General features: G+C 39.6%; 3 protein-coding genes across 3 annotated transcripts; 2 read left to right on the top strand and 1 right to left on the bottom strand.

Moving 5' to 3' along the window:
* Window positions 1-192: 192 nt before the first annotated feature.
* Window positions 193-15,019, bottom strand: heatr5b (HEAT repeat containing 5B). The gene is made up of 35 exons (XM_077613287.1): window positions 14,720-15,019; window positions 14,362-14,515; window positions 14,074-14,285; window positions 13,274-13,382; window positions 12,996-13,145; window positions 12,277-12,448; window positions 12,047-12,204; window positions 11,716-11,965; window positions 11,405-11,560; window positions 11,041-11,291; window positions 10,821-10,932; window positions 10,597-10,749; window positions 10,414-10,513; window positions 10,186-10,295; window positions 9,701-9,864; window positions 9,278-9,453; window positions 8,820-8,925; window positions 8,521-8,711; window positions 8,206-8,365; window positions 7,899-8,088; window positions 7,542-7,711; window positions 6,828-6,972; window positions 6,558-6,737; window positions 6,189-6,443; window positions 5,755-5,936; window positions 5,596-5,664; window positions 4,686-5,100; window positions 4,349-4,579; window positions 4,070-4,197; window positions 3,521-3,665; window positions 2,740-3,012; window positions 2,422-2,646; window positions 2,189-2,340; window positions 1,264-1,477; window positions 193-1,089 (listed from the first exon to the last, which is right to left on the bottom strand). The coding sequence occupies exons 2-35, from the start codon at window positions 14,485-14,487 to the stop codon at window positions 782-784; spliced, it is 6,138 nt and encodes a 2,045-aa protein (XP_077469413.1). The 5' UTR covers window positions 14,488-14,515; window positions 14,720-15,019; the 3' UTR covers window positions 193-781.
* Window positions 15,020-15,184: 165 nt separating this feature from the next.
* Window positions 15,185-17,799, top strand: gpatch11 (G patch domain containing 11). Its single transcript, XM_077613288.1, has 8 exons — window positions 15,185-15,353; window positions 16,032-16,258; window positions 16,348-16,389; window positions 16,482-16,602; window positions 16,681-16,771; window positions 16,916-17,029; window positions 17,352-17,433; window positions 17,511-17,799. Exons 1-8 carry the CDS (start codon window positions 15,304-15,306, stop codon window positions 17,564-17,566), a joined length of 783 nt encoding a protein of 260 aa, XP_077469414.1. The 5' UTR covers window positions 15,185-15,303; the 3' UTR covers window positions 17,567-17,799.
* A 775-nt stretch (window positions 17,800-18,574) lies between these two features.
* On the top strand, window positions 18,575-25,563 carry eif2ak2 (eukaryotic translation initiation factor 2-alpha kinase 2). Its single transcript, XM_077613272.1, has 19 exons — window positions 18,575-18,817; window positions 19,022-19,136; window positions 19,232-19,380; window positions 19,457-19,571; window positions 19,965-20,026; window positions 20,117-20,257; window positions 20,330-20,441; window positions 21,213-21,262; window positions 21,338-21,383; window positions 21,881-21,912; window positions 22,005-22,035; window positions 22,113-22,183; window positions 22,426-22,545; window positions 22,662-22,763; window positions 22,848-23,064; window positions 23,241-23,366; window positions 23,453-23,560; window positions 24,086-24,148; window positions 24,312-25,563. The coding sequence occupies exons 1-19, from the start codon at window positions 18,711-18,713 to the stop codon at window positions 24,435-24,437; spliced, it is 1,893 nt and encodes a 630-aa protein (XP_077469398.1). The 5' UTR covers window positions 18,575-18,710; the 3' UTR covers window positions 24,438-25,563.
* Window positions 25,564-25,778: the final 215 nt, after the last annotated feature.

Raw genomic sequence — 25,778 nt, forward strand, 5'->3', positions numbered from 1 at the left:
TTGCGTTTCTTTTTGGGAAAAATGTTTTGGGGGATTGAAAATATTTTGATAGAAGCAAACTTGTATTTGAATGAATAATAAAGACACAAATCCAACTCTTTAGCAATGAAGGAACGATCTTAAAAATAAAAGCAGTGAACAATCAACTGTCATTCAGCTTCCAAAACAAACAAGAATAACTTATAAAAACAATGAGGCCAACACAATCTTTAATCACCTCCTATTTGCATGGAATTATTCTGTAAAACTACCATGGAGCAACCACCTTGAAATGGAGAGCTTTTTCCTGGGTTTCCAATTACCACCAAAAAAGCCCCATGGCGATATGTTTCTGAAACATTAATTAATAAAATAATAATAATCTCTGTGAACACAAAAAGTAATCATGAATTCTCATTTAATTTTACATGGCCTCCAGAAGCACACCATTTAGGATAAACACATGGCTACAACAGCAGTGGAATGTACTACACCATGCGATTCAGCAAAAATTAGATTTTAGGTGACATAAAAATAGGATTACGGGGTTAAGGTAAAAAAAAAAAATAGTTGTGGCAGAAGTAGGTCGTGTGTTAATGATTGTAATGCCTATTAAAACCAGAAGACAAAACACCAGTGTGATAAAAAAAAAAAGTATGATACATTTTAGAGGGACAATCTTTGCATGGGACATTCAAAGGCGTTTCAAAGTCTCTCGTCCATTCAAGACACAATTGAGACACTTGAGAAATTATATTTGAACAAAAAAATCTGTTGACACATGTCTGTGAGAACAGTGGGTTTAGAAGAAGCTAGTTTTGAGTTTTATGGTTGGCGCAACTTGAACTGATGGCTGAGCTTGGCGCGCTGCATCTTTAGCTCTGCTGCTAGCCTGGTTTGCCCGAACGGCAGATTCCAGACGGCTTTTAAGATCAGGTGCTGCCCCAATAACCATCTTGAAGGCAGCTGGATATAGAGGCCCGATGCGCATCAAGTTCTGAAGAGCAAAGTCATGCAGGCTTTTAGAGACTTTGGATGCAGACGGAATGGCGTTCTCATCCAAGAGATATGAAATAAGCATTGGAACAAGAAGAGCCACCAACTGGACTCCTATCGGACACAAAAAAAGAAACACATGAATATTAATAGTGCCAGTAAACTGGAGTAAGCATTCTAAAAATATCTTTTGATGCTCTCATCACCGATAGTGCACATTTAAAGCCACTGAACAAAACATTTAAAATGACAGTGCATTAGTGAACCATTAAGCATCTAGACACGTACGGTGCTGTTCTTCACCCATGCCAACAAGATTTTCCAGGACTTTAATGCCCTCTTGCACAGCCTGTAGCTCAGCAGCAGTCCTTGGTCGACTGAGCTCCACTGCCTTCAGCTTTTCCACCACTCGTGGAGCCAGAGCGTGAATATAAGGGGTGGAAAGGGGGCGGCTGGGATGCTGAAACACTGACAAAAGCAGCTGGTAACAGCGTGCCTGAACCTGGAGCAAAGAAGGCAAAATACATATTTAAAAAAAAATATTCACTCTATCACCAACCCTGCAAATTTAAGCTCAATAGGCTAATCTGCCATCAAATTATAATTAAATTTCTTTTCTAACCCCTTTGACGTCTACCTCCAAAATGTAATCACCCTTCTGTTTCATTTGACAAACAAATCTTGTAAGCTTAATAATAATCCATTTTTCCCCGATTGAGTTATCTTTAACAGATAAGTACAATGTAATACAGAAAACAAATACATAACCTCCGCAGGTTCAGGTACGGTACACGGTCGATTGGTCGCCGGTCTTTTGGTCGTCCGGAAGGTAAGTGATAATTACCATTTAAATTGTTGCTCAAATTCCCTAAATACAAACTGCGAATTACTATTTAGTCATACTTAATGCCCTAATAATTATTAGACTAAAGAAAAGCTCCAAATTTCCCGGACTTTTATTGTTTTTTGTTGGAGAACTTGTTAAGACCCTGACTGACGTAGCTTCTTAAAGGGACAACGCATGTAGTACATACAAACTCTTATACACTCAAGTCGGCTCAGTGAAACTGCTCATGGCCATTGTTGGCTTTTATTGATGCAAAGACCGTGTTGTTTTACCTTGTTTTGTCGCCGGTCTTTTGGTCGCCCGTTGTTGCGGTCGGGGGGACCAAAAGACCGGCGACCAATCGACCGCACACGTTCAGGTACTTACCCAGGGGTCACTAGAATTCAAGGCATTACGGAAACGTTCCATGCAGCCCTTTTGGAGGACAGTCACCCCGACAAGTTCATTGCTAGCAGACATTAGGAAGAGTGTAATTGCTGTCAGCAAACTAATCTCATCCAAATCAGGTCTGGATTCATCTAGGGAAGAACACAAATGATACTCAACACATAACATGCCACGCACAGTCCTTTATTTATTCGGAATCTAAATGGGCAAACCTGGTTGTGAATCCTCCAGTACAGACGCCAGACTACTTCTAACAAGGGCAGTCCACTGGGTCTGGAGGCTATCAACACGAGCCAATGGGGAGGTGATGATGGTCTTTATAGCCTGTAAAGCAGCAGACACAGATGTAGGGACGGAGTTGTCAGCCGTCTTCACTGCAGTTTCTCTCAACACCCCGGTGATTAGGAAAAGTACAGTCGGTAGGATGGTCATGCTTCCTGCGAAAGGAACCCCCAAAACATGGGCGTCATTTCTTGTTTGTAATATAGAGAATTAGAGAGAAAAAACGACTTGTTTTGTGTTTGTCTTACCAGCAGGGGAGCAGAGTGAGGGAAGCTCTGCCAGGATTGAAACAGTGTTTGCCACCAAGCGCGCACTTTGCTCAGGTAGTCGCTGAGGCCTGGCCGTCACATGGGTGGGTGACTCTTTCACACGTTTATTGAGCTGTGGTAAGTGGCGAACCAGGATGAAAACCAGCAATTCCATTGCAGCAAACACCAGAGAACTGCCAGGGACAAGCTCCCCCATCTCACCCCCTTCCCCCAGGGTGAATTGAGAATCTCTCTGGCCTTCCTCCTCTTTGCCTGTGCGAAATACCATCATGACCTAGATCAGTGAGACTGTCGCAACATATTACTGATCTGTCAGTAGAAAGTAAACCAATAACCCATCATGATCATGCCACCCACTTTCTATAGGGCTTATCCGCCGCATTAGGGGCATGGGTGAGCTAGTACATATTCCAGCTAACCTCAGGCTATAGGCAAGTACACCATGAACTGCTTGGGTTCATGAAGACAAAAATCCATTCACTTTTATTTTATCACCTATTGATATATTTGTGTTCAATGATTCCAATAGTTTTGGATTGTGGGAGTAAACTGGAGAAACCTGTGCAAGCATGAGGAGAACATCATTTCCATATGCAGGAAGGTCAGAGCCCTGCTTCAAACTCTTAACCTTAAACTCTTTGGCCCTTTTAAATTGGTTTGCTTTTTGCACTGTAATTCAAATTGTTACTCACAGCAATTTGCTAAGAACAGTGAGTTGACAAGGACACTATATAGTAGAATGTGTTAGCTCTAGTCTTACTTTTGTTGATATTTTGTTGCTGCAGATGGTCCAGTGCAGCTTTTATGGTCTCCTGTACTACAGCAGTCACCTGGAGCTGGACTGCGGGAGGGTCGCGTGTCAACAACAGTCTGTGAAGTACATTCAGGAGCTCCACTGCCAGAAGCTACAAAAAAGTAACATGTTTAATGACACCAGTTAAAGATAGAATTGAATTTTTGTTGTGGTGTTTTGAATGTCAAACAATTGACCTACCCTAACCAACACCTAAATTAGGCACAGGTCTATTGTATGATATAGGATTCAAGTGGCCCTTACCATCTTGTCAAGCAGGAAATATCACATGGCCTTGCTGTATTTATCAGGTGTTTGAACTGAAGCTATTCTGGCAACTATGTCACGAACTACAACAATGAAACAGCTATAGAATGAAGCTATTCTGTTTTCATTTCAATGACAAAAATCATGACTATTTTAAAACATGCACAATTTAAAGTATAACAACACTTACATGAAATGACATTGCATTTGAAAAAACTTCCATCCAACCTAAGGATTTCCAATCTTTACCTGGTCTTGTGCAATGTGGGTCTTTGCACAGGGAGATTCAAGCAGAGTTGACAGGGCGTACAGGCAGGACATGACATGCTCAATGGGTTCCTCGGGTCGGGGAAAGCAAAGAAACTCTATACTGACACCTGCAAGATAGAGGGAAAAAATGTCAGAGACATGTTCATACTTTTCATCTTCTTTATTTTTGCTATTTTTTCATTTTTGGCAGGTGCAGTTTCAATAGAAAACAAAACAAACAAAAAAAGTGGAGCACATTTAATATCTATGTATTTGTACCTAACATTAGGTGCATTGTGTCTTTGACGGATTCTTCAAATGTTTTAACAGTTGACAAGGCTCCCGTGTGGACGGCCTTGGACATCACCGGAGAAAGCTCTTCTTTTTCTTCGCAAGCCCCAAAGCCAGTGCTGCTCAGCCACAAGGCCACGGCATGAACTACCGGAGCCCACGAATTGCGGTAATGGAGCCTTGCTGTGTCTATTGTCTCTGGGGTGTAGAACGCTCCACCTGAACACACAGAGTAAAATCCGTTGTGAAAACAGTGAGAAGAAAATAGACGATAAAATATTTCATTGTGATGTTTCGGCAATCCAACGGCACTGTTTTGTTGTACCATCGGGCGGCAGCTGACTGGAAAACTCTGCAGGCAGAGTGAGCAGAGCGTAATCTCGGAGCATTGCCAACCACAGCCTGCTAAGCGAGGGCAGTTCAGGTTGCACTAAAGTGATGAGACTGTCAGGTGGAAGCACATCTGCACTCAGGTCATCCTCTTCCTCATCGCCACTTCGAAGCGTTTTGACGGGCTTCGATTCTGCCTCTTTCTTTATCTTCATTGCCATCACATAAACCTCTGCCCATGCTTTAAGCACAGCCAGTTTCTCCATGGTGGTTGCACTCTCACTGTACAGCTGACTGGGTGAACCCTTCCCAGCTTGCACCTTGTCCAGTGATGACACAAGCAGGTTGTGGACTCGCCGCAGGTCGTTGAGGTCGCTTACTACCCCGCTACCAATCCAAGTGCTACACACCTGTGGACACAAATTAAGGGATGAAATGGAAGAGACGTCGATAAAATGTTTTTTTTTTTTTTTAACAGAGCTTGAGTTCTTTTTTACACCTGTTAAAATGTGATTCAAATATGTTTTAAAGAAAAGCAATGTGCGGTAAACTTAACTGTAGATGCCAAACTTTGAATTAAATGGTGGATCAAAAAATAATTACCGTATTTTCCCGACTATAAGGCGCACCACATTATAGGGCGCACCCTCAATGAATGACACATTTTATTTTTTTCCATATATAAAGCACACTGGATTATAAGGCGCCCTGTCTTTTTGGAGAAAATTTAAGACTTAAGTGCGCCTTATAGTCGTGAAAATACGGTATTAAAATAATAAAAGTATGAAAATTTAACTTGATTTAGTTTTAAAAAAAGAAAAAGCACATACCAAGTACTCAATCATTTTTTTAAATAAAAAAAACGAAAAAGGGTAAATATTTTCATAGCTTTCCATCTTTGTTACCTGGCATGCTTTAGCTGTTATATCAGATGGCGTATCAGGTGAAAAAGCTGGTCTAAGTGCAGCTCCAACCTGAACACATACAATTGACAATTCAAATATTTGGCGTTGGATTACTTATGTTTTGAGTATAACTGAATTCCGACAAAATTCTTGACTTACGTTGGCCTGATATTGTTCCAAGATAACGTGCCCTGGGAACTCGGGCTCTGGAACGCATGCAAACTTTTTAATGATGTCTTCGAGGGCCTGCAGACCAGCCATTCTTAACTGGTTACTGTGGTCTGTGGCAGCCATGAAAGCCATCCGGATGAGGTCAGACAAATGGAGAACCAACAAATCTCCTGGAGAAAAACAAATGGTAAGGAAATTGAAAGATTATATGAGGAATGCATTATGCATAACTTGAATGAGCTGTCGTGAAAGTTGGGGGAAAAAGGGGGGAAATTGAGTCTTTTTACTACAAAATAGCTAAGCCCATGCAATATGCATTAATCGAGTAATGAGGAAACAGTCCTCTTTGTGTTTATATTTTAGCATAATCTTCCCGACATGCATTCCTTGATTGACGACGTAAGCAGAAGCTCACATTATACCTTTAGGGTTCTTTGCTTGTGTAGAACGAGCAGTTGCCAGGTCAAAATGTGCTTTGTCTGCATTCTCACATAGCAGGATGATGCGGCACAAGCAATCTGCTGCAAACACCCGCGTCACCCAGCGAGGTGCTACCGAGGGCTTGGATTTGTCATCTTCGCCTAAACCCGTAAACATGATGTCGTCGTCCATTTCGTCTTTTTTCTCAGAGTCTTCTTCATCTTTTTCCACTTCAAATGTAACAGCTCCTCCTACATCTGATAGAGAAGGCAGATATATGTTCAGGCACTCAAAACAAAAGATTCATAGTTTTCCTTTTTGATTTCTTCCAAGACAATTAGACCGAGCTATTTTGCTCTCATTTTAATCACCTGTTGTCGCCGCAAGGACATCTTTACATAGCTTGAGCCAATGAGAAAGCTTTTCCACAGCGAGCGAAGACAGCATGTGGCCCAGCGTGTCGTGAATATCAGAGCACAGCTTCCTGTCTGTTTCGTGATTCAGCATACCAAATAGTGCCCCCTCAAGACCCGTCTCGGTGATGTTCAGATCTGAATCAGCAACAAAAGTCAAACACCAGTGTCTCGTTAGAAAAGAAGAAGGCACTACAAATCCTGGTCAGTCTCACAGATTTCACTGACTTATTGCAGCGTCTTTGCCATTTCCTGCCTTCTTTGCAAGGCTCATGGCATACTCGCAGACTTCGGAGGCCTCTCTCTGAGCAAGTTGTCTCAAACAGGCTACAGCAGCGCGACGTAGCAACAAGTGTGAGCTGCATAAATGCACCTGAAGTCCCAGAGAGAGTTAAAAGGACATTAAACCTTTACTCAAAAAAATCAACTTTAGAGTTACTGGCGGCCATAACCAGCGTGTGATTATTTTAATTAATTCATTTTATTCATTTCTCTTTTTATTAACATATATCATTTATAATTATATATATATATATATATATATATATATTCAGGTAAGAGGAAAAATACTTTTTAGAAAATGACAAATTGTTTGTATATTAATAAACGCATGGCTAGCTATCACAGGTTGAGATGAAATAATCGGATAAATCTATATATATATATATATATATATATATATATATATATATATATATATATATATGTGTATATATATATATATATATATATAAATGATATATATATTAATAAAAAGAGAAATGAATTAAAATAATAAAATAATCACACTGGTTATGGCTACCAGTAACTATAAAGTAGATTTTTTTTTTGTGAAAGGGTGAACAACTATGCATAGTTATACTAAAAACCAATGTTGATGCTGATGCAATAACAGAGTAATTACCAAGTGAACAATTAATGATAAATTGCCATTGTTCTTACACAAAGACACGGCACCAAGCTGGAGAGGTTGACGTGGCGAGGAGCAAACATGTGAAGCTGTTGCAGACACGAGATGGCGGCTGCCTGCACTAGCGAGTCTGAGTGATCCTGCATTATGGCACAGCCTACCAGGCAAGAGGATCGTATGGTCGAGATGGTGGCGCCGTTTCCTTAATAATGTATTCAAAGAGCATGGTTATTGGAACATACACATAACGGCATACATAATGACATAACAGTAATTGGGAATGTCTGCGTGTTAAAAATCGGTGACACTACCATCTGCTGGTCCAGGAAGCCAAGTGCAACTGGATTGGAGATTTGTCAAATCAGACATTGAATTTCTGATAGATATACCTTGTAATTCTGGTCCAACAGTAGTGATGAGAGCTCCCAAGCAGCGACCCAAACACTGATGCACCTCAGTGTGTGACGGGGGCACAGTGAGGAGCAAAGTAAGGACCAAGGACAAAGTAGGTTCCACATAGCCTCTGTACATAGGACCACTTGAGTCCACAATAAGAGCCAAAGAATGTAGAGCCCATGTCTGTCAAAAACGTACAAATAGAAAAACATGCCTCATTTAAAAGGAAGTGTCATTTGACATCCCGTAAAACAAAAATCAGTTTCAAATATAGTTGTCGCGATTGTTGCCATACTTTACCTGGACCTCATGAGACGATCCATCCTGGGCCAACGCCAATAAAATACTAACACTGGTCTTCAAGTGCTGACCAGAGCCAATTCCTCCGACATATCGATGCAGACAGCCGAGAGCCAGGGAATGACCCGTCCTTGACACTACATCACGAGCCGACTTCAGCCTGCAAACCCAGGTAAAATTATGAAACATCTTGTAATTAAAAGTCCAGATACATAACGACAATTTTGGTTTGAAGTCAATCTTTTCAGCATGACAGATGTGTTTAAATTATTGTACTGCATCTATGCTAAAAAAGATGGAGAGCATAATGCTTACTTGTCAAAGCTAGTCTGGGCCATTCGTGCAATGAAAGTAGCCTCTCCCACGACCTGCGCCATTCTTCCGAGGGCCTCACCGGCAGCACAGCGCAAAATTGGATTGGGATTGTCCAGAGCCCCCATCACTAGAGCTAAGGCTGACTTACGGACCTCCTCTGGGCCCAAAGTACTTTTGTTCTCCGCTAAACCCTTAAAATAAAGCAGGGAACAATACCAGTTCTCAGCATGACGTATATTAACTGAATCTGAACAACAACATAATAGCCTGTTTACATAAAGGGATTTGCCGTCTCTCACCTTGAGAGCACTCAGAACAGCAGTAAATATGTTCAGTTGGACAGCTTGCTGCCGAACCCCTTTAGCCTGCTTGATACATTCTGCAAAGTGGTCTAGCATCTGCAATCTAAAACAATCAGTCAAAACTGAATTTTAACAATGTGACCAAATATTAGACCACAGCAGTTAACACAAAATATCAATCCCATCAAAATAACAATCCAGGACTGAGTGATGTTTAAAGATAGAACACACCTTGATCAAGTGCAATAAGGATAAAAATGTAAATAACAGCTAATATTTCCCAGAACTAGGGCATAGGTTTTTAAATGCCAGTACCGTATTAATAGCGACACAGTGGTGGCATGTCTGCCTCAGTTGTAAGATCCAAGTTTCAAATCTGAGAGTCGACCTAATGTGAGTAGTTCAGATTGTCTCGCCTACTCGTGAAGTTTTATGCTCACGATACAATAGCTCACCTGTGTTTGAAAGACACATGCGGGAAAACTACACCAAACAGAGCCACAGAAGCATCAATGACCGATACACCCAAAGGAAGTGGACCTGGGATGGCTTCACCTACAGGGACTCGCAGGTATATAGAAGAGGGATCATGCTCCAAAGCCCCACTGCCAGATGCACTGTTAGGTTGCAGCTGTTAAGTACCAATCAGAGTTGGAAATTAATAAATTAACTGAAATGCTACAACAAGTGACTTCAAAATGACAGCAGATCATGTTTGTAAAAAGCCATCCCAAAAAATATGAGAGACCTAATCATGAAAGTAGAGCCTAGTTAGTCTAGTTAGTCACTAATAAATACTAAAACACTAGGATATACTGGTTTAAAGAGAAAATTTTGACTAGCGTATTTCTGACCAGGGGAATTGCAGATTATTTTACCTGATCCTCTATGGACTTGTGGTCCGTTTCCTGCAGCCAGGAACCCATGAGCACACTGTCATCATAGTGACAAAGAGAGCGCAACAAAGAAGTGGTAGTGTTGGACGAGTTGTCGGTCAAAGTAAATTCTGCCACCAGCTCCCTCAGTAGGGCATTAAAGCTGCCTGGAAGAATATAGAAAATAATACAACTTGATCAAATGAATGCTGATTGCAACTGGAAAAACTGCCCATTAACTTCTACAAACTCAGCAAATAACATTAATGCAAATTGGCAAATTGAGAAATAGATGTACTAGTTAAAACTATAGGATGAGCATGGTGGAAGAGAAAATACAGCAGACTCAAATTTACTCCTAAAGTCGGGATTTTTTTTTGATAATTGGCGAAAAGAATTTTGAAACAGAAGTTAACGTGGAAAAAAGCTGCATTTGCCATAACTTTCAGGTGTTATACCACATTTTTTTAAAGTTCCAAATCTCTTACCTTCATATGTTTTAGGGGGCAATAGAGCCAAAATGTCGTACAGCCTCAGCCTCACCATTGCTGCACTTGCTTTTAGGTGTGCACCATGGACTTTGATGATGGCAGGAACACTGAGGAACAGACATTATCAGTCTAGACATCGGATATTCAAAAAAAAAAATACTGTTGACACCACACACATTTACTGAATCCCAAGCAAAAAGATTTTATTAACTGCATTCTACTTACTGAGATATCATAGTCATAGCACATTCAATGGGTGTCATCAGCCTACGAATGACATCCTCAGTAAGAAGCTCTGGACAGTGGGCCACAAAACTACGCATAGCTAAACGGGAATGGAGAGAATGACATGTGAGCATGTTAAAATTTATGCCATGTTTATATAGAAGCAGGAGAACATTTTCTTACCACATAGTGCACCAGCCCGCCCTTCTAGGGTGACCTGCCAAGTGAAGGAGTCTCCCCTCACTTTTTCTGCCTCCAGCTCCTTCTGGGACCGAGGAAACACATTTCTCCACAGCAGAAGCATCTTGGGAAGGTGATAACGCACCAGAGAAGGCCCTTTGCATATATAAAAAACAAAAACAAAGTTAAAACATCTCCATTGAGAAAAGATGAAATGAGTAACATACCCAAAGTCATGAGTGCACCGAGAAGCAACCATCCAGCTTGTGTCCGCTGCAAGGACAGTCGACTATTCTGAGCCGCAGTCCGAAGGAGGTCTTCTGCAATACTTACCACCAACTACAAGGACACAAATACCGTCAAATCTTAAAATATGTGTGAATATTTCGGGCTAAATATTTAAAGACAGAAAAGTGGGAACTGTTTTCTCATCATTTCGTTCAATACCTTGCCCTTAGCGTGCGGGATGCCCAGAGGGCACTGATGTATACCTCCCAGGAGAGCTGCCATCGCAAAGCTGTATCCACTGACAGCCTCAGGTGAACTCTTGAGATTGTTAATTCTGTCGGCACAACGGTCCAGCAGTGGCGTTAACTGATAGGGCAGGGCAACGGCAACGCAGCGCAGGCACCAAGCGGCAGCTAAACGGGCGGCCATGCTAGGGTGCAGCAACACCGAGGTCACCGTTTCAAGAAGTCCTGAGGAAGAAGCCATTGACAATACAATTCAACGGTTGCAATTTCTCAACCAAATTCTGTAGAATAGAAATGTACTAATATTTAAAAAAAAAAAAAAAACATGTAACAATTACCAATGGATTGCTCTTGGATAAGAGGTGAAGCTGTGGCACTGAGGCTCTGAACAAGGCTTCCCAGCTCTTTTAGGGCACAAACCATAACGTGCTGGCTAGCAGAAACATCAGCAGCACCAGTCTTGTTTTCTCCATTGAGGTCATTGACAACCGCTTCTGCAACAAGAAAAGCAAATTTTAAACTTGGGTTTATAAGCAACACGAGCTCAAACCATGCTAAATGTGTATCACAAAGTGACTGACATTGGTAGAGTACTGACTCTATCATACTATGAACCACGGTAATTTCCCACAAACTCCGTCCCCCTTACCAACAGCCCTCATTTGCTTGCTGATGGCTTGACAGATTTCTTTGCCAGCTGCTATCTGCGCCTTCTCGCCCAGTAAGCCACCCAAGGTGGCACGTAACATAAAGGAGACACAGCGTCGTGAGTACACAGCTTCCACGTGTGTCTGTGTAGCCCTTGGATTGGAAACAAGGTCCAAAACATGGGAAAGGAAGGTGGCAAAGTTGCGCTCCAGCCACTGACCACCAAGCGTCGTCACAAATACAACGTAAGCCTAAAGAACAATAGAATTCGTATGTAATTTGGCAGTACAGGGTCACAAATGTTCCGTTGTTTCGACTAGAATTAAGCTCACCTGTGTGACGCCCACACGGACCTCTCTGCTGACAGAAACGCCTCCCTTTAACATTTCACCTCCACTTTTCAGGAAACCAGATCCGCCGCGTAGAAAACCCGTAGCCATTAACTCTAAAACTTCATCAAGCGTCGCTCGTTTCACATTCTGACGCATCACTGAATAGAAAAAAAAAACCAATTGAATTACATTCATTTGAAACTATATCGGCTGAAAATTTCCAATCTGACCAGCAGCTTGTTTAGGCATAAGAGCTGTCGCCATGACGGTCCCTAGGAGTCTGGCCACGGCAACACGAACACCATAGTTTGAGCCCTCCAAGGCCTTGAAACACAGTGTGGCCATGTTCTCCAGTTCTGTAGTCCACATGAATACCGCCTCATTCTGCAGCTCCAGAAGGCACTAAAAAAGTGAACGGAATCAAATTGGAGTCATATTAGTGATCTCAAAATGGGATTCAATGCTTTGGAATGCTTTGTCTAAATCAAGGGTGTCAGACTCGGGTTGGTTCGCGGGCCGCTTTAACGTCAACTTGATTTCACATGGGCCGGACCATTTTAGATATAATATTTCCATTTTTTTAATAAATTGATTAAAAGAACTGGATTAAAAGCCCTGAATATCCAGTTTTTTATAGATCTAAAACAATGTTTATTTGAGCTTTTTTTAATTATATATTTTTAGATTTTACAAAATGATTTTTGAACTAAAAAACAGATTAAAAATGACAATTATTGATTTAAAAGGGGGAAAATCAGGAAATTTAATATACATCTATACTTTTCATTTTAATTTCATCCTAAAACAGAAAGTCGGCACGCATGATTTACTTTCCCGGGCCACACAAAATGATGCGGCGGGCCAGATTTGGCCCCCGGGCCGCCACTTTGACACATCTGGTCTAAATGAAGATTTCTTTAGATTGTCATTGTGATGCAATGTAACCAACCTTTGCCACTGCACATCGTACTGCCATTGACCTGTCTGTAAGTAAAGAGCGGGCATTCTTGTAAATATCTCTGTGACAAGAAGCTGCAGCACCACCCAGTCCATTGAGCACCTTCTGCAGACTGATGAGTATTTCACCTCTACCTTGGGACTGCAAATATATTAAAAGATAGAATTAGGAGAAGCAATTCAAATAGTCGATGAACGTATTGAATTTATGCCATTTACATTTCCAAAGCTGTCAATATTTTTTTTAATGATTGTGGAATAATGTGATACCTCTGCACTTTTCAATGCCTTCAAAAGATTATTTATGGTGTCTGGAAAGGAGCTTCCAAGCATCCTGCCCATCTTCTCATAAAAAGCACCGACACACGCGACTGCAGCACTACGAAAACCAACGAAAAAATATTCACGTGATTGAAGTTAATAATGTGTTGTCAAATGACTAGGATTCATTTTTACTTTTAATGGTGAGGTTTAAGTATTCAATAAGACCATGAAAATCTGAGTTAAGAGCCACTACCTGCAAATACTGAAGCTCAGTTCTACCTAGTCTTGTGATGGGAATAGTGATTAATTGCCTGTCAATAATTCAGTCAAAAGACTGGAATACGTATATAAAAAATATTTTGAAACGGTATGTGTACTGGCAATCATTAGAGGATTGTTCAGCCAATCACAATGTTTTTGTGGGTAAACCACATTAGATTACAGCACTGAAAAATACACTTGAAAAAAAGATGAATCAAATGAATCCTTGTTAACGTTCCTCAAAGTCAATCAAACACAGTGTAGTCCAGTATCTATCCATCATTTAGACCTTCCCCGGCACATCCAAATATGCCTGGTATTGCGATGCAATTATCACAAGACTGCATTAATGCCAACCACAGACCCACTTGCATCCTTAATCCCCCCCCCATTAAACCATGAACCATCTGAGTAACATTTGGTTATACCACTTAATCCCTTGAACAGAGAACTAGCTCACTATAAATTGCAGAATTTTTAAACAAATGAATGTTATACTTTGAAATACAAGTGACCAAAAAAATATTCATTCAAATGAATCTTACAGTTTTGTCGGCAAGTATGCGGCAGTGTCATCCTTGCTTTTGATGATCTCATTGCATTTATCCAAAGTCTGGAACACCGTGAAGGTGTCCCCAATGCTGTAGAGCGTGGCAAGGTTTTTGGCCAGCAGTTTTCTTGTTGGTGGACCTGGAGCACTGCTGATCAGTGCTGTCAACTGTTCCACCAACTTTTTCTGCTTCTCCTTCACATCCACCTAGCACCCAGACACAACTGGTTCAACATTCGTTTCATGAAACAGAGCAACCACTTCATCGAAGTATTTCCCTCACCTTATTGGCTGCTACCAGGACCTTGTCCAAGAAACGAAGCCATTCGAAGATGAAAACGGGCCTCTTCGCTTCAGTGATCTGCGCCAACGCATCCTCGTTGAGCAGGAGACTGTGAGCCAGCTCCATTTCGCAATTTCTTAATCAGCAATCGGATCTGAAGGAATCATGAATTATGATAACGCAACAAGATAGTAGTGGGAATAGGCACCTGCTTCGAAATGATGCTGCTGAATAGGAGGACAGCATTAGGGCGTGACACATTATCACTACTTTACTGTGCACATAATTCAAACATTGGCACACATATGTTCGTTGTTTTTGTCTTCCTCAATGTTAAATTCAATGCAAATCGTGTTACCGTATGGCCTGTTTTTCGGATGTTTCTCTTCTGTATTGACAGCTTCCTCTAGCTCAGCTGTTAGCAACAACTAAGCTAGCGAGTGCTTCCAACCAAAAGCCACACGTCCGTCCCCAATACACTTCAAATTCCGAATGAATTCTATCGTCTTGCCGCTATATCCTAATACATTTATTTTAGACAGAAACCTCACATACCGTGGGATTCAGACTAAAATCAACCACGTTATTAATCCATCTTCCGATATTGGCGAGTGTTGCTAGTGCGGCACTTACAGCTGTTGAGCGAAACAAAACAGTAAGACGGTACAATGTAAGTGCTTCCAGTAAACATACAAATAGTATTTAATTATTTAATAATAAAATAATTCAACGTTATGTTTTAAATTTATTTTTAAAAACCCAAATAGATTTTTTTTGCTGGCTTTTACACACCACTAAAGGAATCCGTAAATTCAATTTGTTGATAGACGGAATGTATTTTCGGAGAACCAAACATTAGGAGAACCGGGAACGACTAGCCGAATCACTGTTGAAAAAATACTGCTTTTAGGATACTATTCTTTTTTTGTTTTTAATTTCACAATGTCCGACGAGGAAGATGATTACATGTCTGATGCTTTCCTAAATCAAATGTAAGCATTGCGGTGCGGCATATGTGATTTCAATGTGTGACGACACTGCGATCTTATTTTGGGCTCTTATTGTCAACACAAAAAATATTTATGTTGCATTTGTTGTTGTTCCGTTATTTGTATCGCAAAACAGCATATGCACGGTAAAAAAAAAAAGAAATTAAATGTGATTGAACTAACCATGAGCTTCAACATCTCATCTTATCTCATTTTCTGAACAACTAGGGTCGCGGGGGGTGCTGGAGCCTACTCCAGCTGACTTCGGGCCAGAGGCGGGGGACACTGTGAATTGTTGGCCAGCCAATCGCAGGGCACAAGGAGACAAACAACCATTCACACTCACACTCGTTCCTAGGGGCAATTTAGTGTCCAATCAGCCTAACATGCATGTTTTTGGAATGTGGGAGGAAACCAAAGTACCCGGAGGAAACCCACGCAGGCCCGGAAAGAACATGCAAACTCCACACAGGTGGACCAACCTGGATTTGAACCCAGGTCCCCCACTGTTAGGCCGATGCGCTAACCACTCTTCCACCGGGGCGCCCTTGAGCTTCAACATATTAAATTCAAACTCCTTAAAGTTAAATCAAATCATATTGGGTTTTTTTAAGTATTTGCATTAGTCAATAACCTTTTGTGACATGTTATTATAATAACTTCTTTTTTTCCCTTTATCAGACAAGATGTCAAACCAGGCGTCACCATGGTGAGGCGGGTGAAAGAAGCAATGAAAAGGGAAGTAAAACACAAAGAGATCAACATTAAAAATCGGCAAAAAACCTTTAAGGAGCAAGAAAAGGAAAGCCGTGAAACAGCTTTGCAGAGCTCTATTAGTAATGACAATAAGGGATTTGCACTTTTACAGAAAATGGGTTATAAAGCTGGACAAGGCCTTGGAAAGGAAGGCAAGTTTTCCCGTCTGTCTTTGACTAAATTTTGATCTGTTTCCCTTTGGTGTTGGTATCCATAATAATCGTATTGTTTTTCACTTTAGGGGCCGGCAGAGTTGACCCAATTCCGCTGAATATTAAAACTGGTAATAACCTGCGCACACCCCCTATGCTAGTTCCATTTAATAAATGTAGTCTAATAATTTTTTGAACATGTTTTTTTCCTATAATGAACCAGACAGGGGCGGCATTGGAATGGAAGAGGCAAAGAAGAGAAAAGCAGAAGAGGAGCTGGAACGATATCGAAAGAAAATACAAGCAGAGAAACAAAATGAGACCAAATCTCTGCAAGATTTTAGGTGAGACTTAAGTGAATCTGTGTCTCTTACTGAAGAGTGTTAAGATTTCATGGTCGCTGATTGTGCTTTTCTCTCAAGGTCGAGAGTACAGACTGAGAGAGAGGAGCGAAAAATGGAAGGAGATCTGAGAAGGAGTCAACGAGCCTGTGAGCAGTTGGATTCACAGAAGGTTGGACAATAATCTGGGCATTACATCATTTGAACGTGCGGTATTATTATGCATACGTAAACGATTATAAATTCATCCACAGGATGTCAATGTGGTATATTTATTCATGTGTATATGTAGAAATAATTGATTTTCCTATTGTAGGACATCACGGTCCCAAGAGAGGAATGGTACTGGCCTAAAGTAGAGGATGATGAGCAGACAGATGATCTTAAAGAAGAAGAAGAGGAGGAGGAGGATGAGAGTGTGGAGTTAACGGTGAGTTTTTAATGAAAATACAGAGGGGGTGTAAAAGTTGGTTACAGATTAGAAAAAAAAATCTTGAAGAATTTCTTTTTTTTTTAAGCAGAAGAGTTACTTTGGTGTTACGTATTATGTGTTATCGTTACATTACTTGAGGTAAAGGGTGTTCTGTGTTCACTTCTCAAGCAATTCGTGCTTGTGAGCTTCTAATTTTGCATAAGGTTCCTGTTGTTGCAGGTGTGTGTTTCTGGTTTGGTTGATTATGTCCTGCATTGCACCTTACATAATTCAGTTTCCTCCTTTGTCCAGATTTATTTACAGTATTTTTCTCTTCTAGTCCTTTGATAAACTGCAAATATTGACATCCTATTTAAGAGGGATCCATTTTTACTGCATATGGTGCGGAACAACCTATAATGGTAAGCCTGATTATGATATTAAGAGTTTTTGTTTGATTTCTATATGCTGATAGGCTAAAATATTTACCTCTTTACAGATGAGGAGGACCTCTCCACAAACTGTCCTGGGAATACAGAAGCAGACCATGAATAAATCAATATATACATACTTTGTGTTGCATATGTAGTCATTGCAGAGCTGAAATCTCATCCATTCTGAAAAATAGGCTGTTGTGTGAAGTTATGTGGAAGGAAATGAATTCCATGATAATATTTGATGGGTTTTTTTGTATTTTGGACATATTTTTGTTGCAAACTTATTAAAAAACAATACATATAATCTTTTTTTGTATATTTCTATGTATTAAACATTCAATGTAAAGTGTTTCCAAATCTTTGGTGTGTAAAAGATTTTGTTCTTGTTCATTGAGCCCAAAAATGTTAGGTTTGAATTTAGTCTATGAGCATGATATAACAATGCAATGTAACTCTCATAGTTTTATTTATAAGTTATATAAGTATTATTGAGAAGCAGGCAACATAATTGAGTTGTCTGATGTAGTATACAGTGGTACCTCGTCATACGACCGCTCGTCATACAAAATTCTCGTCTTACGACGGAAATTTAGATCGAATAATTCGCCCGTCATGCGGTCAAAATTTTGTGATGCGACCAAGCCAGGTGGCCATGGCACTGTCTTTTTTTTTAAATCTTTCTACGAGCACTGGACGGACTTTGCATTTCCCCCCGAACAGCCCCCACCCTCCGCCTCCGTGTGTATGTCATTCTCTTCCCCTCCACGAAATGCGTCTAATTTTACTTCTATTAAACACATTTTATTACTATTAAACCACTCGTTATTTATTACTTTGTCAATATATGGCGAATTAGAAGAAATAAAACATTTTTTTCCAATCCAATATCCTGTTTTGGGTGTTTTTTCAGCGGGTTGGAACGAATTAATTTGTTTTCCATTCATTTCAATGGGAAACGTCCGCTCGAGTTACGAGAATCTTGTCATACGATCTCAGTCTCGGAACGGATTACGCTAGTATGTCGAGGTACCACTGTATATGTGCGTTAGGAAATGGTGTCTTTTCCGAGTGCATTTGAATGCAGCAAAGCAAGTTGAGGCAACTGAGAAGTTTTTATTTGGACGAATCGAAACCGAAACCTAACACAAGAAAACACATGAAAACCAGGCGTTAGTAGCTCCGGTGAATCTGTTTTAAACTAAAACTTACTGAAATATAACTAGATAGTAGTTTGCCTTGCTAAAGGTAATTTGTGACTTGTGATGGATTCTGAAAATCACGTTGCCAAATTGAACGAATTCTGTCAAAGAAGAAAATATGCTTTGGAGTACGTGGACTTGGGAAGTGAAGGGCCGGATCACATTAAAACGTAAGTCCAATTTAGAGTTCATGTGTTTTGTTTGTTTTTATTTATTTATTGCCTTGTGAAAAAGTTTGATTTTTTTCTGCCTATATTAATGACACTGAAACTTGATCGTTTTAGTCATCCCTGTCAGCCAAATGGATTTGACGTCTATCGTTACCATTGGCATTGAATTAAGTTTAAATGTTTTTTTTTTTTTTTTTGTCACAGATTTAGCGTCAGGGTTATTTTAAATGGCGAGACTTATCCAGAATGTTTGGGACTGAATAAGAAGGAAGCTAAACAGAACGCCGCCAAAGTGGCTTTAGAACATCTCATGAAAAAGGTGAAACCAACTGTACACATCATTTTAAGAATTCATTGTATTTTTACATTAGTGTTAACAGAAATTGAACTGGGACTACCATTTCTATTTGCCAGAATGAGGAAGCACCAGAAGCATCTCTTGGACCATCAGTGGGTGAAACAGCAAAGAATTACGTGTGCTGGCTCAATGAATATGGACATAAAATCACGATGGAAGTCAAATTTCACGAGTCCACAAAACCTGGATCATTAAAGCCCTTTCGGTAAGATTCAGTCATTTTCTACGGTTTGTAGTTTAGATGCGGCGTCGTTGACGTAATAACATTTTGTCTGCTTAAGATGTAGGTTTTCGATTGGGAAGATCGAGTATCCGGTTGCTCATGGGGCGTCAAAGAAAGAAGCTAAGGAAGTTGCTGCAAGGCTTGCATATGAAGCGATATTTGAAACATCGTTGGTAAAAAAAAAAATTTTTTAAAAGGGCAATAGAGAGAAAGAAAATGCACATTAAGTCATGACATACTGCGGTTTTGGGGTCCTGAGTTCAAATCCAGGTCCGTCCTCCTGCATGGGTTTTCTCTGGGTACTCCAGTTCCCTCCCACATTCTAAAAACATGCATGGTAGGCTGTTTGGACACTAAATTGTGGGCGTGAATGTTTGTCCGTCTCCTCGGGCCCTGCGATTGGCTGTGAGGATAAGCGGTTCTGAAAATGAATGAATGAATTTGTTGTTGCATTTCATTGGGTCCCTACAATTATCCCACCAGAGTCTGTCTGCCTAATGTCTTCATTGCAGTAAACAGGCTTGACTATGCAATCAATCTAAAAAAAATATTGCTTTTAATTTTAGACGGACATTGAGGAATCCTTTGAGGCTTCAAATCTGCAAGAAGAGGACACGTTAGAGAACGAGTGAGCACAAACCAGGGAATATGTACTCATGTGCAACATCTGTGGAAAAAAAGCCTTATTGGATCATTTTCAATGTCTTTGGTACTACAGCGACAACGCACCAAGTCCGAAGACTGATGATAGCTATGCAGAGACCAATTTTATTGGCAAAATCAATGAATACTGCCAGATAAATCATTACACTCACAATTTCAGGGAAGTGTTGAGAAGCGGTCCAGCTCATAACCATAAGTATGTCCAGAACCTAAAAAAAAGGGTAAATAGAATCTCAGTTTTGAAGCAAATGAATTGATAATGTTGCAGATTTTCCTACAAGTTAGAGATTGATGGTAAGGACTACCCCGTGGGTACAGGAAAGACTAAAAAGGAAGCCAAGCATAGTGCTGCTCACTTGGCCTGGACTGCTCTAAAAGAAGTAAGTACAGTATTTTATAAATGTTTTTTTAATGACTAAGAGATCATGTTTGGCTGCTCTGGGCAGGGTATATAGTTCATCAAACTACATGCTTTTGTGGGACATTTGGTGAATCAGGAACATCATTTCCACAAAGTAAAGACATGATAAATGAAGTCAAGCACAATGTTTCCTCAAATTTTTTGTTTGTCTGGGAGAAAGACAACCTCCCTGAGCACACTGAGTACCGGTGTGAGCAACATCATCATTGCTCGCTATGGGCACACACCAGTATCACACCTGCCATAAGCAGGTGTATGTCTACTACACATAAATGATTTAGTAATAATAAAAAGGAATGATTAATATCTATGAATGGGCGGCCCGGCGGATGAGTGGTTTGCGCGTCGGCCTTACAGCTAAAAAAAAATAAAAAATGGGGATTTTATTTTGTGCGCTCCATATGATTTGCTGTGCGCAGAGAAGACGAGAGTAGTGCGCAATTGCGCACGCGCGCAGCTTAGAGGGAACATTGGTCAAGCATCCCATGTAAGGACAGTTTTGCTTTACAAATCTGAACTGGAGTGGAAAGAAGTTCAAAAAAAAAAGATGGATTATTTGATTGACTGACATTGAGCCAGTATAGGAACTAGAGATTTAGATTTTGATCTACAAAATAAGTCATTTAGTAACATGCAAGTACAATATGGGTTTATATTTAATCACCAAGCACTGGAAAGAAAATTGATCATCTAAAACTATACTGAATGTCATTAACTTTGTGCTTGGCAGATCTTGGAGTCCTCTGAAAGTTCCAGCATGGATTCGCCTCCAATATTGTCGTAAGTTGCTGGCAGAGAAATAGTTCAAATGTGTAGGTTTGATTTGTATAAACTATTCTCTATCATTTATTAAAGGGAAAAAAACACAAAAGAGTTTGCCAAGTCTACTCCTAAAGTACAGGTATGTTATCATGAAATGAATTATGACAATATAAGTCATCCTTATTTACGCCTAACTTAAAGTCCCACTTTAATGAAATTTTAGGATTGGATTTTTTGAAAAAGAAAAACAACAACAACTAACAGTAATAAAACTAAACGGAAGAGGACATAGTTGGCAAAAATGATGTGCACTAATGACATCACTAGTTAACAACTGTAGTCTTCTGGCCAATAACAAAGTTTGTTCTTGTTTATTTTATTATTATTTTTTCCCAATGTCTTGGTTTATTTTATAAAGAATATAAAGAAACGGACTATGGTTTGTACCTCAGCAAAATCCAATCCATCCAATCTAGTGAAGAGATGAAGATAATTTGATAAACACAATAGCTCCAACATGCATGTATGTTATGTATACTATGTCAGAGATGTATGGTTTGAAAACATAATTTCATAGATCAAGTGTGTTTAATCTTATAACCCATGTTGTATGTTGTTTACATTTCGCTACCAAAGGATAAACAAACAGATGTCAAGCCCAGAAGAAAGTAAGCGCCTGAGTATTTTTTAAATCCGTTTTTTCTGTCTTTTTTAAATCTGCACAGCATAGTTACAGCAAACATCTTTTTTTGTCTTTTAGAATTGCAGCAAACTTTGCTATCAGACCACAGGTAAAAAAAAGCCTTGTAAATGAATGTGTTTAATACATTTTTGCATCATCTTCATTCAATAAACCTATTCAATTAAGGATGTAAACAGCCCAGATTTTAAAGACCGTAAAACAGGTAGTGAGCTGAAATCACAGTCATGCACTACATGGTATGTGAATTTCAATTTAATACAGTGGTACCTCTACTTCTGAAATTAATTTGTTTCAGAAGTGTTTTCATAAATTGGATTTGTCATCACTAGCATAACATATTTCAGATTGAATTATAATTTGGATTTGTGAGTGACAAGTTGAGTGTATAAAAGCATTCATATGTAGAGGTACCACTGTAGTATATGCTATTTTTTTATGATGAGAGAAGACAGCCTCATTTTCTTCTCCCTTTCAACAGGTTTGAAAATGAATTTGAGGATATAAAAAAAATTGGAAATGGAGGCTTTGGCACTGTCTTCAAGGCACGACACAAGGTTGATGAAAAGAACTATGCTGTTAAGGTTGTCCAAACTGAAAAGTAAGTTAAACATGCATTTGATTTGACTAAAAATAGTTCATGCACACAATCTCTTATGCTGCTATTGTGTAATGTACACTCCTGTTTTTCAATCAATTTTTAATCTTTTTTGTTAGAAAATCTAAACGAGAGATAATGGCTTTAACGGAGCTTCAACACAGAAACATTGTAAGATACCACACAAGCTGGGAAGATGGTGCCTTCAGTGGATTACCCATGTGAGTTTGAAATATCATTAAAGGTCGGGGCTCTCTAAAACATGTTTACAACAAAATTCCATCACATTTTCTTGTCATTTGCAGATATACCTCAAAAACATCTGCAAAATACCTTTACATTCAAATGGAGTTGTGTGATACCCTTACCCTCCGAGATTGGATTGATGACTTCAACTATGAGAAGACTGTGAAGACGGTGAACACGGAACAGAGAAAGAAACGTGGTTTTGCTATCATAAAGGATATCGTGGAAGGAGTCGAATACATTCACGGCCGAAAGTTAATTCACAGAGATTTAAAGGTAAATGTATTTACAAGCGTTAGAGTGAAGATTCTGAACAAGAATGAAATTCTTAGCAGGGCTGTCACAATACATGTATTGGTCAAGCAACAATCCAATGAAATGACTTTTACCTTCTGTGTCAAGCTAGCAGCAATGTTGTTCGCAAGTGAATTTGTCCTTTTCTGAATACTTAGCCTGCCAACATCATGTTTGCGCTGGATCAAACCGTAAAGATTGGGGACTTTGGCCTCGTTACTAATGATGATGCCCTGGAAAAAACCTTTGAAACTGGAACCCCAAGTTATATGGCACCTGAGCAGGTGAGATTAGCTGCACACATCGTGCAGCATTCAGTATTGTTAATAGATCATATTATAATCACGTAGACTACTGTATCCTCTCTCAGTTTCAGAAAGCCGCGGTTAACTATACCCAAAACGTGGACATCTTTGCTCTTGGTCTGATTTATTTTGAGCTGCTCTGGTCCTTCCGTGCCCGAAGTGAAAGGGTAAAGGTGAGTTGAGGTGCCATTAAGCTGTGATTTTAAATGTAAGCTCATGAACAATGGTAGAAAAGGAGGAAGCAGCTCCAGGCAATGTGATAGAGTGCGAGTTTAAGGTTCCATAACAGTTACATCAACCATAGATGGGATTCGTAGCGAGGTTTGCCATAGTCACAGTTTAAAATGTGTTGAGCATTTAGTGATTTAAAAAAATCAATACAAAAGAAATACAATGAATACCATCAGGTTTCACTTTGTACCCTACTTGTTTAGATTGGTCATTTCTCCAATATCTTCTAGTATATTTCCCCAGTGCATTACACACAGTAGAGAAGGGTGGTATACCGAAAATGTACCATTACCTCAATGATTCATGACCTACAATTTTGATCATGTCGGTAAAGTTGTTCTTTTAATGAAACGAGAAAATAATGTATTTTCAGGCCTTGTGTTGTTAGTCTGTGTATTGATGTAAGAGTCTTTTTTTTCCATTTAAACTCAATACACCTGTTTTATTTCGCATTCCCTGTAAACCAGATTTGGCCTGATGTCAGAAACCAGAAACTTCCTGCCGATTTTTCAAGCCTTTTCCCTATGGAGGTATAGCACATTAAAATGTTGATTTCTTACTTAAAATAATCATCTGTGGCTCATGGAAATGTAGCTATTTTGAAATATTGAGAATTTTACAGTGTCGTAAATTCATGATTTTTTTCTAAAATTCTGTACATGTGTTGTTGTAATTATTATTATTATTTTGCAGCAAAAAATGATTAAGTCGATGCTTTCTCTGAAGCCAGAAGACCGTCCCAAAGCAAGCACACTCAAGACCAACCTTATGGAGTTTGATAATGATCTTGTTCTTGCTAAAGTCAAAAAGACAGTCTAGTTAACGCAATATGGCCCAATGTATCACATCGTTACATTGATTTGGAGCGTTGTGGTACTTTTTTTTTTTTTTTAAAGTGCCCTGATATATGACTGGTTTAGGCCACCCAATGGTGCAGTAGTCCAGTGCGGGCAGTATGGGTTTTATTTAGTCCTATACGGTGGTGGTGTAATTGTAGAGCATGAGTGGTTGTCGGTGACATTGGGGTTGAAATAGTATTTTAGCATTTGAAAAAAATATATGGGAATATTTGGTGGCCTTTGTTTCCACGGACCGTTTAAGAGTCGGTACGGACACTTATTGTGACAGGGCAAGCCTGTTTTTATTCGATAAAATCCAAAGCAAAGAGCAGACATATCTTTAAAATAAAATAAGAATAGAGGCAACAAGCAGATGTTTTTTTTTCTTTTCTATTTTTACAAATAGTAATGTTTTTAGTTAAGCCTTACAGGCGATTGTACGGGTACACCGTGGTGCCAAATGTCCACCGAGCGCCAATGTTGAAATTATCAACACAGGCCTTCAGCGCTGTTGGGGTTATTCTGGGATGTTATTATAAATGTGCATTAATCATTAGTATGTATATGAGCTTTATTTCAATTTGGGACCGAGCAAGCTCGAGGTCACTCTACATGGCAGCTGGCTCCGAGGACATTTAATTGTTTTTAGGACTATTGACCTGACAGATCACCAAGTTCCGGGCCAAGGACTGTTGATCTGAGTTCGCAATGAAGATCTGTGAAGGACTCCTAAATTGCTTTGACTTGGATACCGGCAGATGGCGATAATCGAATCAACTTCCGAAAATACTCGCTTACTTGTGCAAATTCTTACGCAGTTGTTTTTGTTTTCCGACCTGATAGGCAATTGTTGTGGCAGGTTTTTTTTTTTTACCTTAATTGTGTTATTCCCTTATGCAATTGGATTGAATAGATAACCTTGTAATTGTTTTGATTCGACGTCTTAAATTGGCAGGAGAGGAATTCGGTCCTTTAGAATGTCACGGTGGCGAGGACGAGCCAGGACGATTCTCACTTGCAAGATAACGCCAGAGATGTGCCCAATGCCCACCTTGTATTGTTTACATTATATTAAAGTTTACCTATTAATAAACCTATCAAGCGCCCTTTGCAGTTTAGAGTAAAAAATAATGATGAAATGTGTTAATAATGTCACACAAGTCGAACCATAAAAACCACAAAAATAAAAAATGTACTTATCCTCCGCAAAATGCAGTACTCATTATTTTATAATCTAACAATTTATTTTCACTTTCGTTCTTTCGTGCTTTAGTTCACAGTACCTTTAAAACTCCTTAGTTGACAAATGCTAGTCCATATT

This window comes from Stigmatopora argus, chromosome 11 (genome assembly GCF_051989625.1).
Source record: "Stigmatopora argus isolate UIUO_Sarg chromosome 11, RoL_Sarg_1.0, whole genome shotgun sequence".
Lineage (NCBI taxonomy): Eukaryota > Metazoa > Chordata > Actinopteri > Syngnathiformes > Syngnathidae > Stigmatopora > Stigmatopora argus.

Bases quoted from the DNA above. Each gene is read 5' to 3' on its own strand.
- heatr5b (XM_077613287.1), bottom strand. From the start codon at position 14,487: ATGGAGCTGGCTCACAGTCTCCTGCTCAACGAGGATGCGTTGGCGCAG. The intron at 9,454-9,700 runs GTAAAATAATCT...GGTACTTAACAG, and splicing joins ACAAGTCCATAGAGGATCAG to CTGCAACCTAACAGTGCATC. The intron at 6,444-6,557 runs GTGATTAAAATG...CTTCTCTATCAG, and splicing joins TGTCCTTGCGGCGACAACAG to ATGTAGGAGGAGCTGTTACA.
- eif2ak2 (XM_077613272.1), top strand. From the start codon at position 18,711: ATGGATTCTGAAAATCACGTTGCCAAATTGAACGAATTCTGTCAAAGA. The intron at 19,137-19,231 runs GTGAAACCAACT...TCTATTTGCCAG, and splicing joins TAGAACATCTCATGAAAAAG to AATGAGGAAGCACCAGAAGC. The intron at 23,561-24,085 runs GTGAGTTGAGGT...CCTGTAAACCAG, and splicing joins CCCGAAGTGAAAGGGTAAAG to ATTTGGCCTGATGTCAGAAA.
- gpatch11 (XM_077613288.1), top strand. From the start codon at position 15,304: ATGTCCGACGAGGAAGATGATTACATGTCTGATGCTTTCCTAAATCAA. The intron at 15,354-16,031 runs GTAAGCATTGCG...TCCCTTTATCAG, and splicing joins GATGCTTTCCTAAATCAAAT to ACAAGATGTCAAACCAGGCG. The intron at 16,259-16,347 runs GCAAGTTTTCCC...TTTTCACTTTAG, and splicing joins ACAAGGCCTTGGAAAGGAAG to GGGCCGGCAGAGTTGACCCA.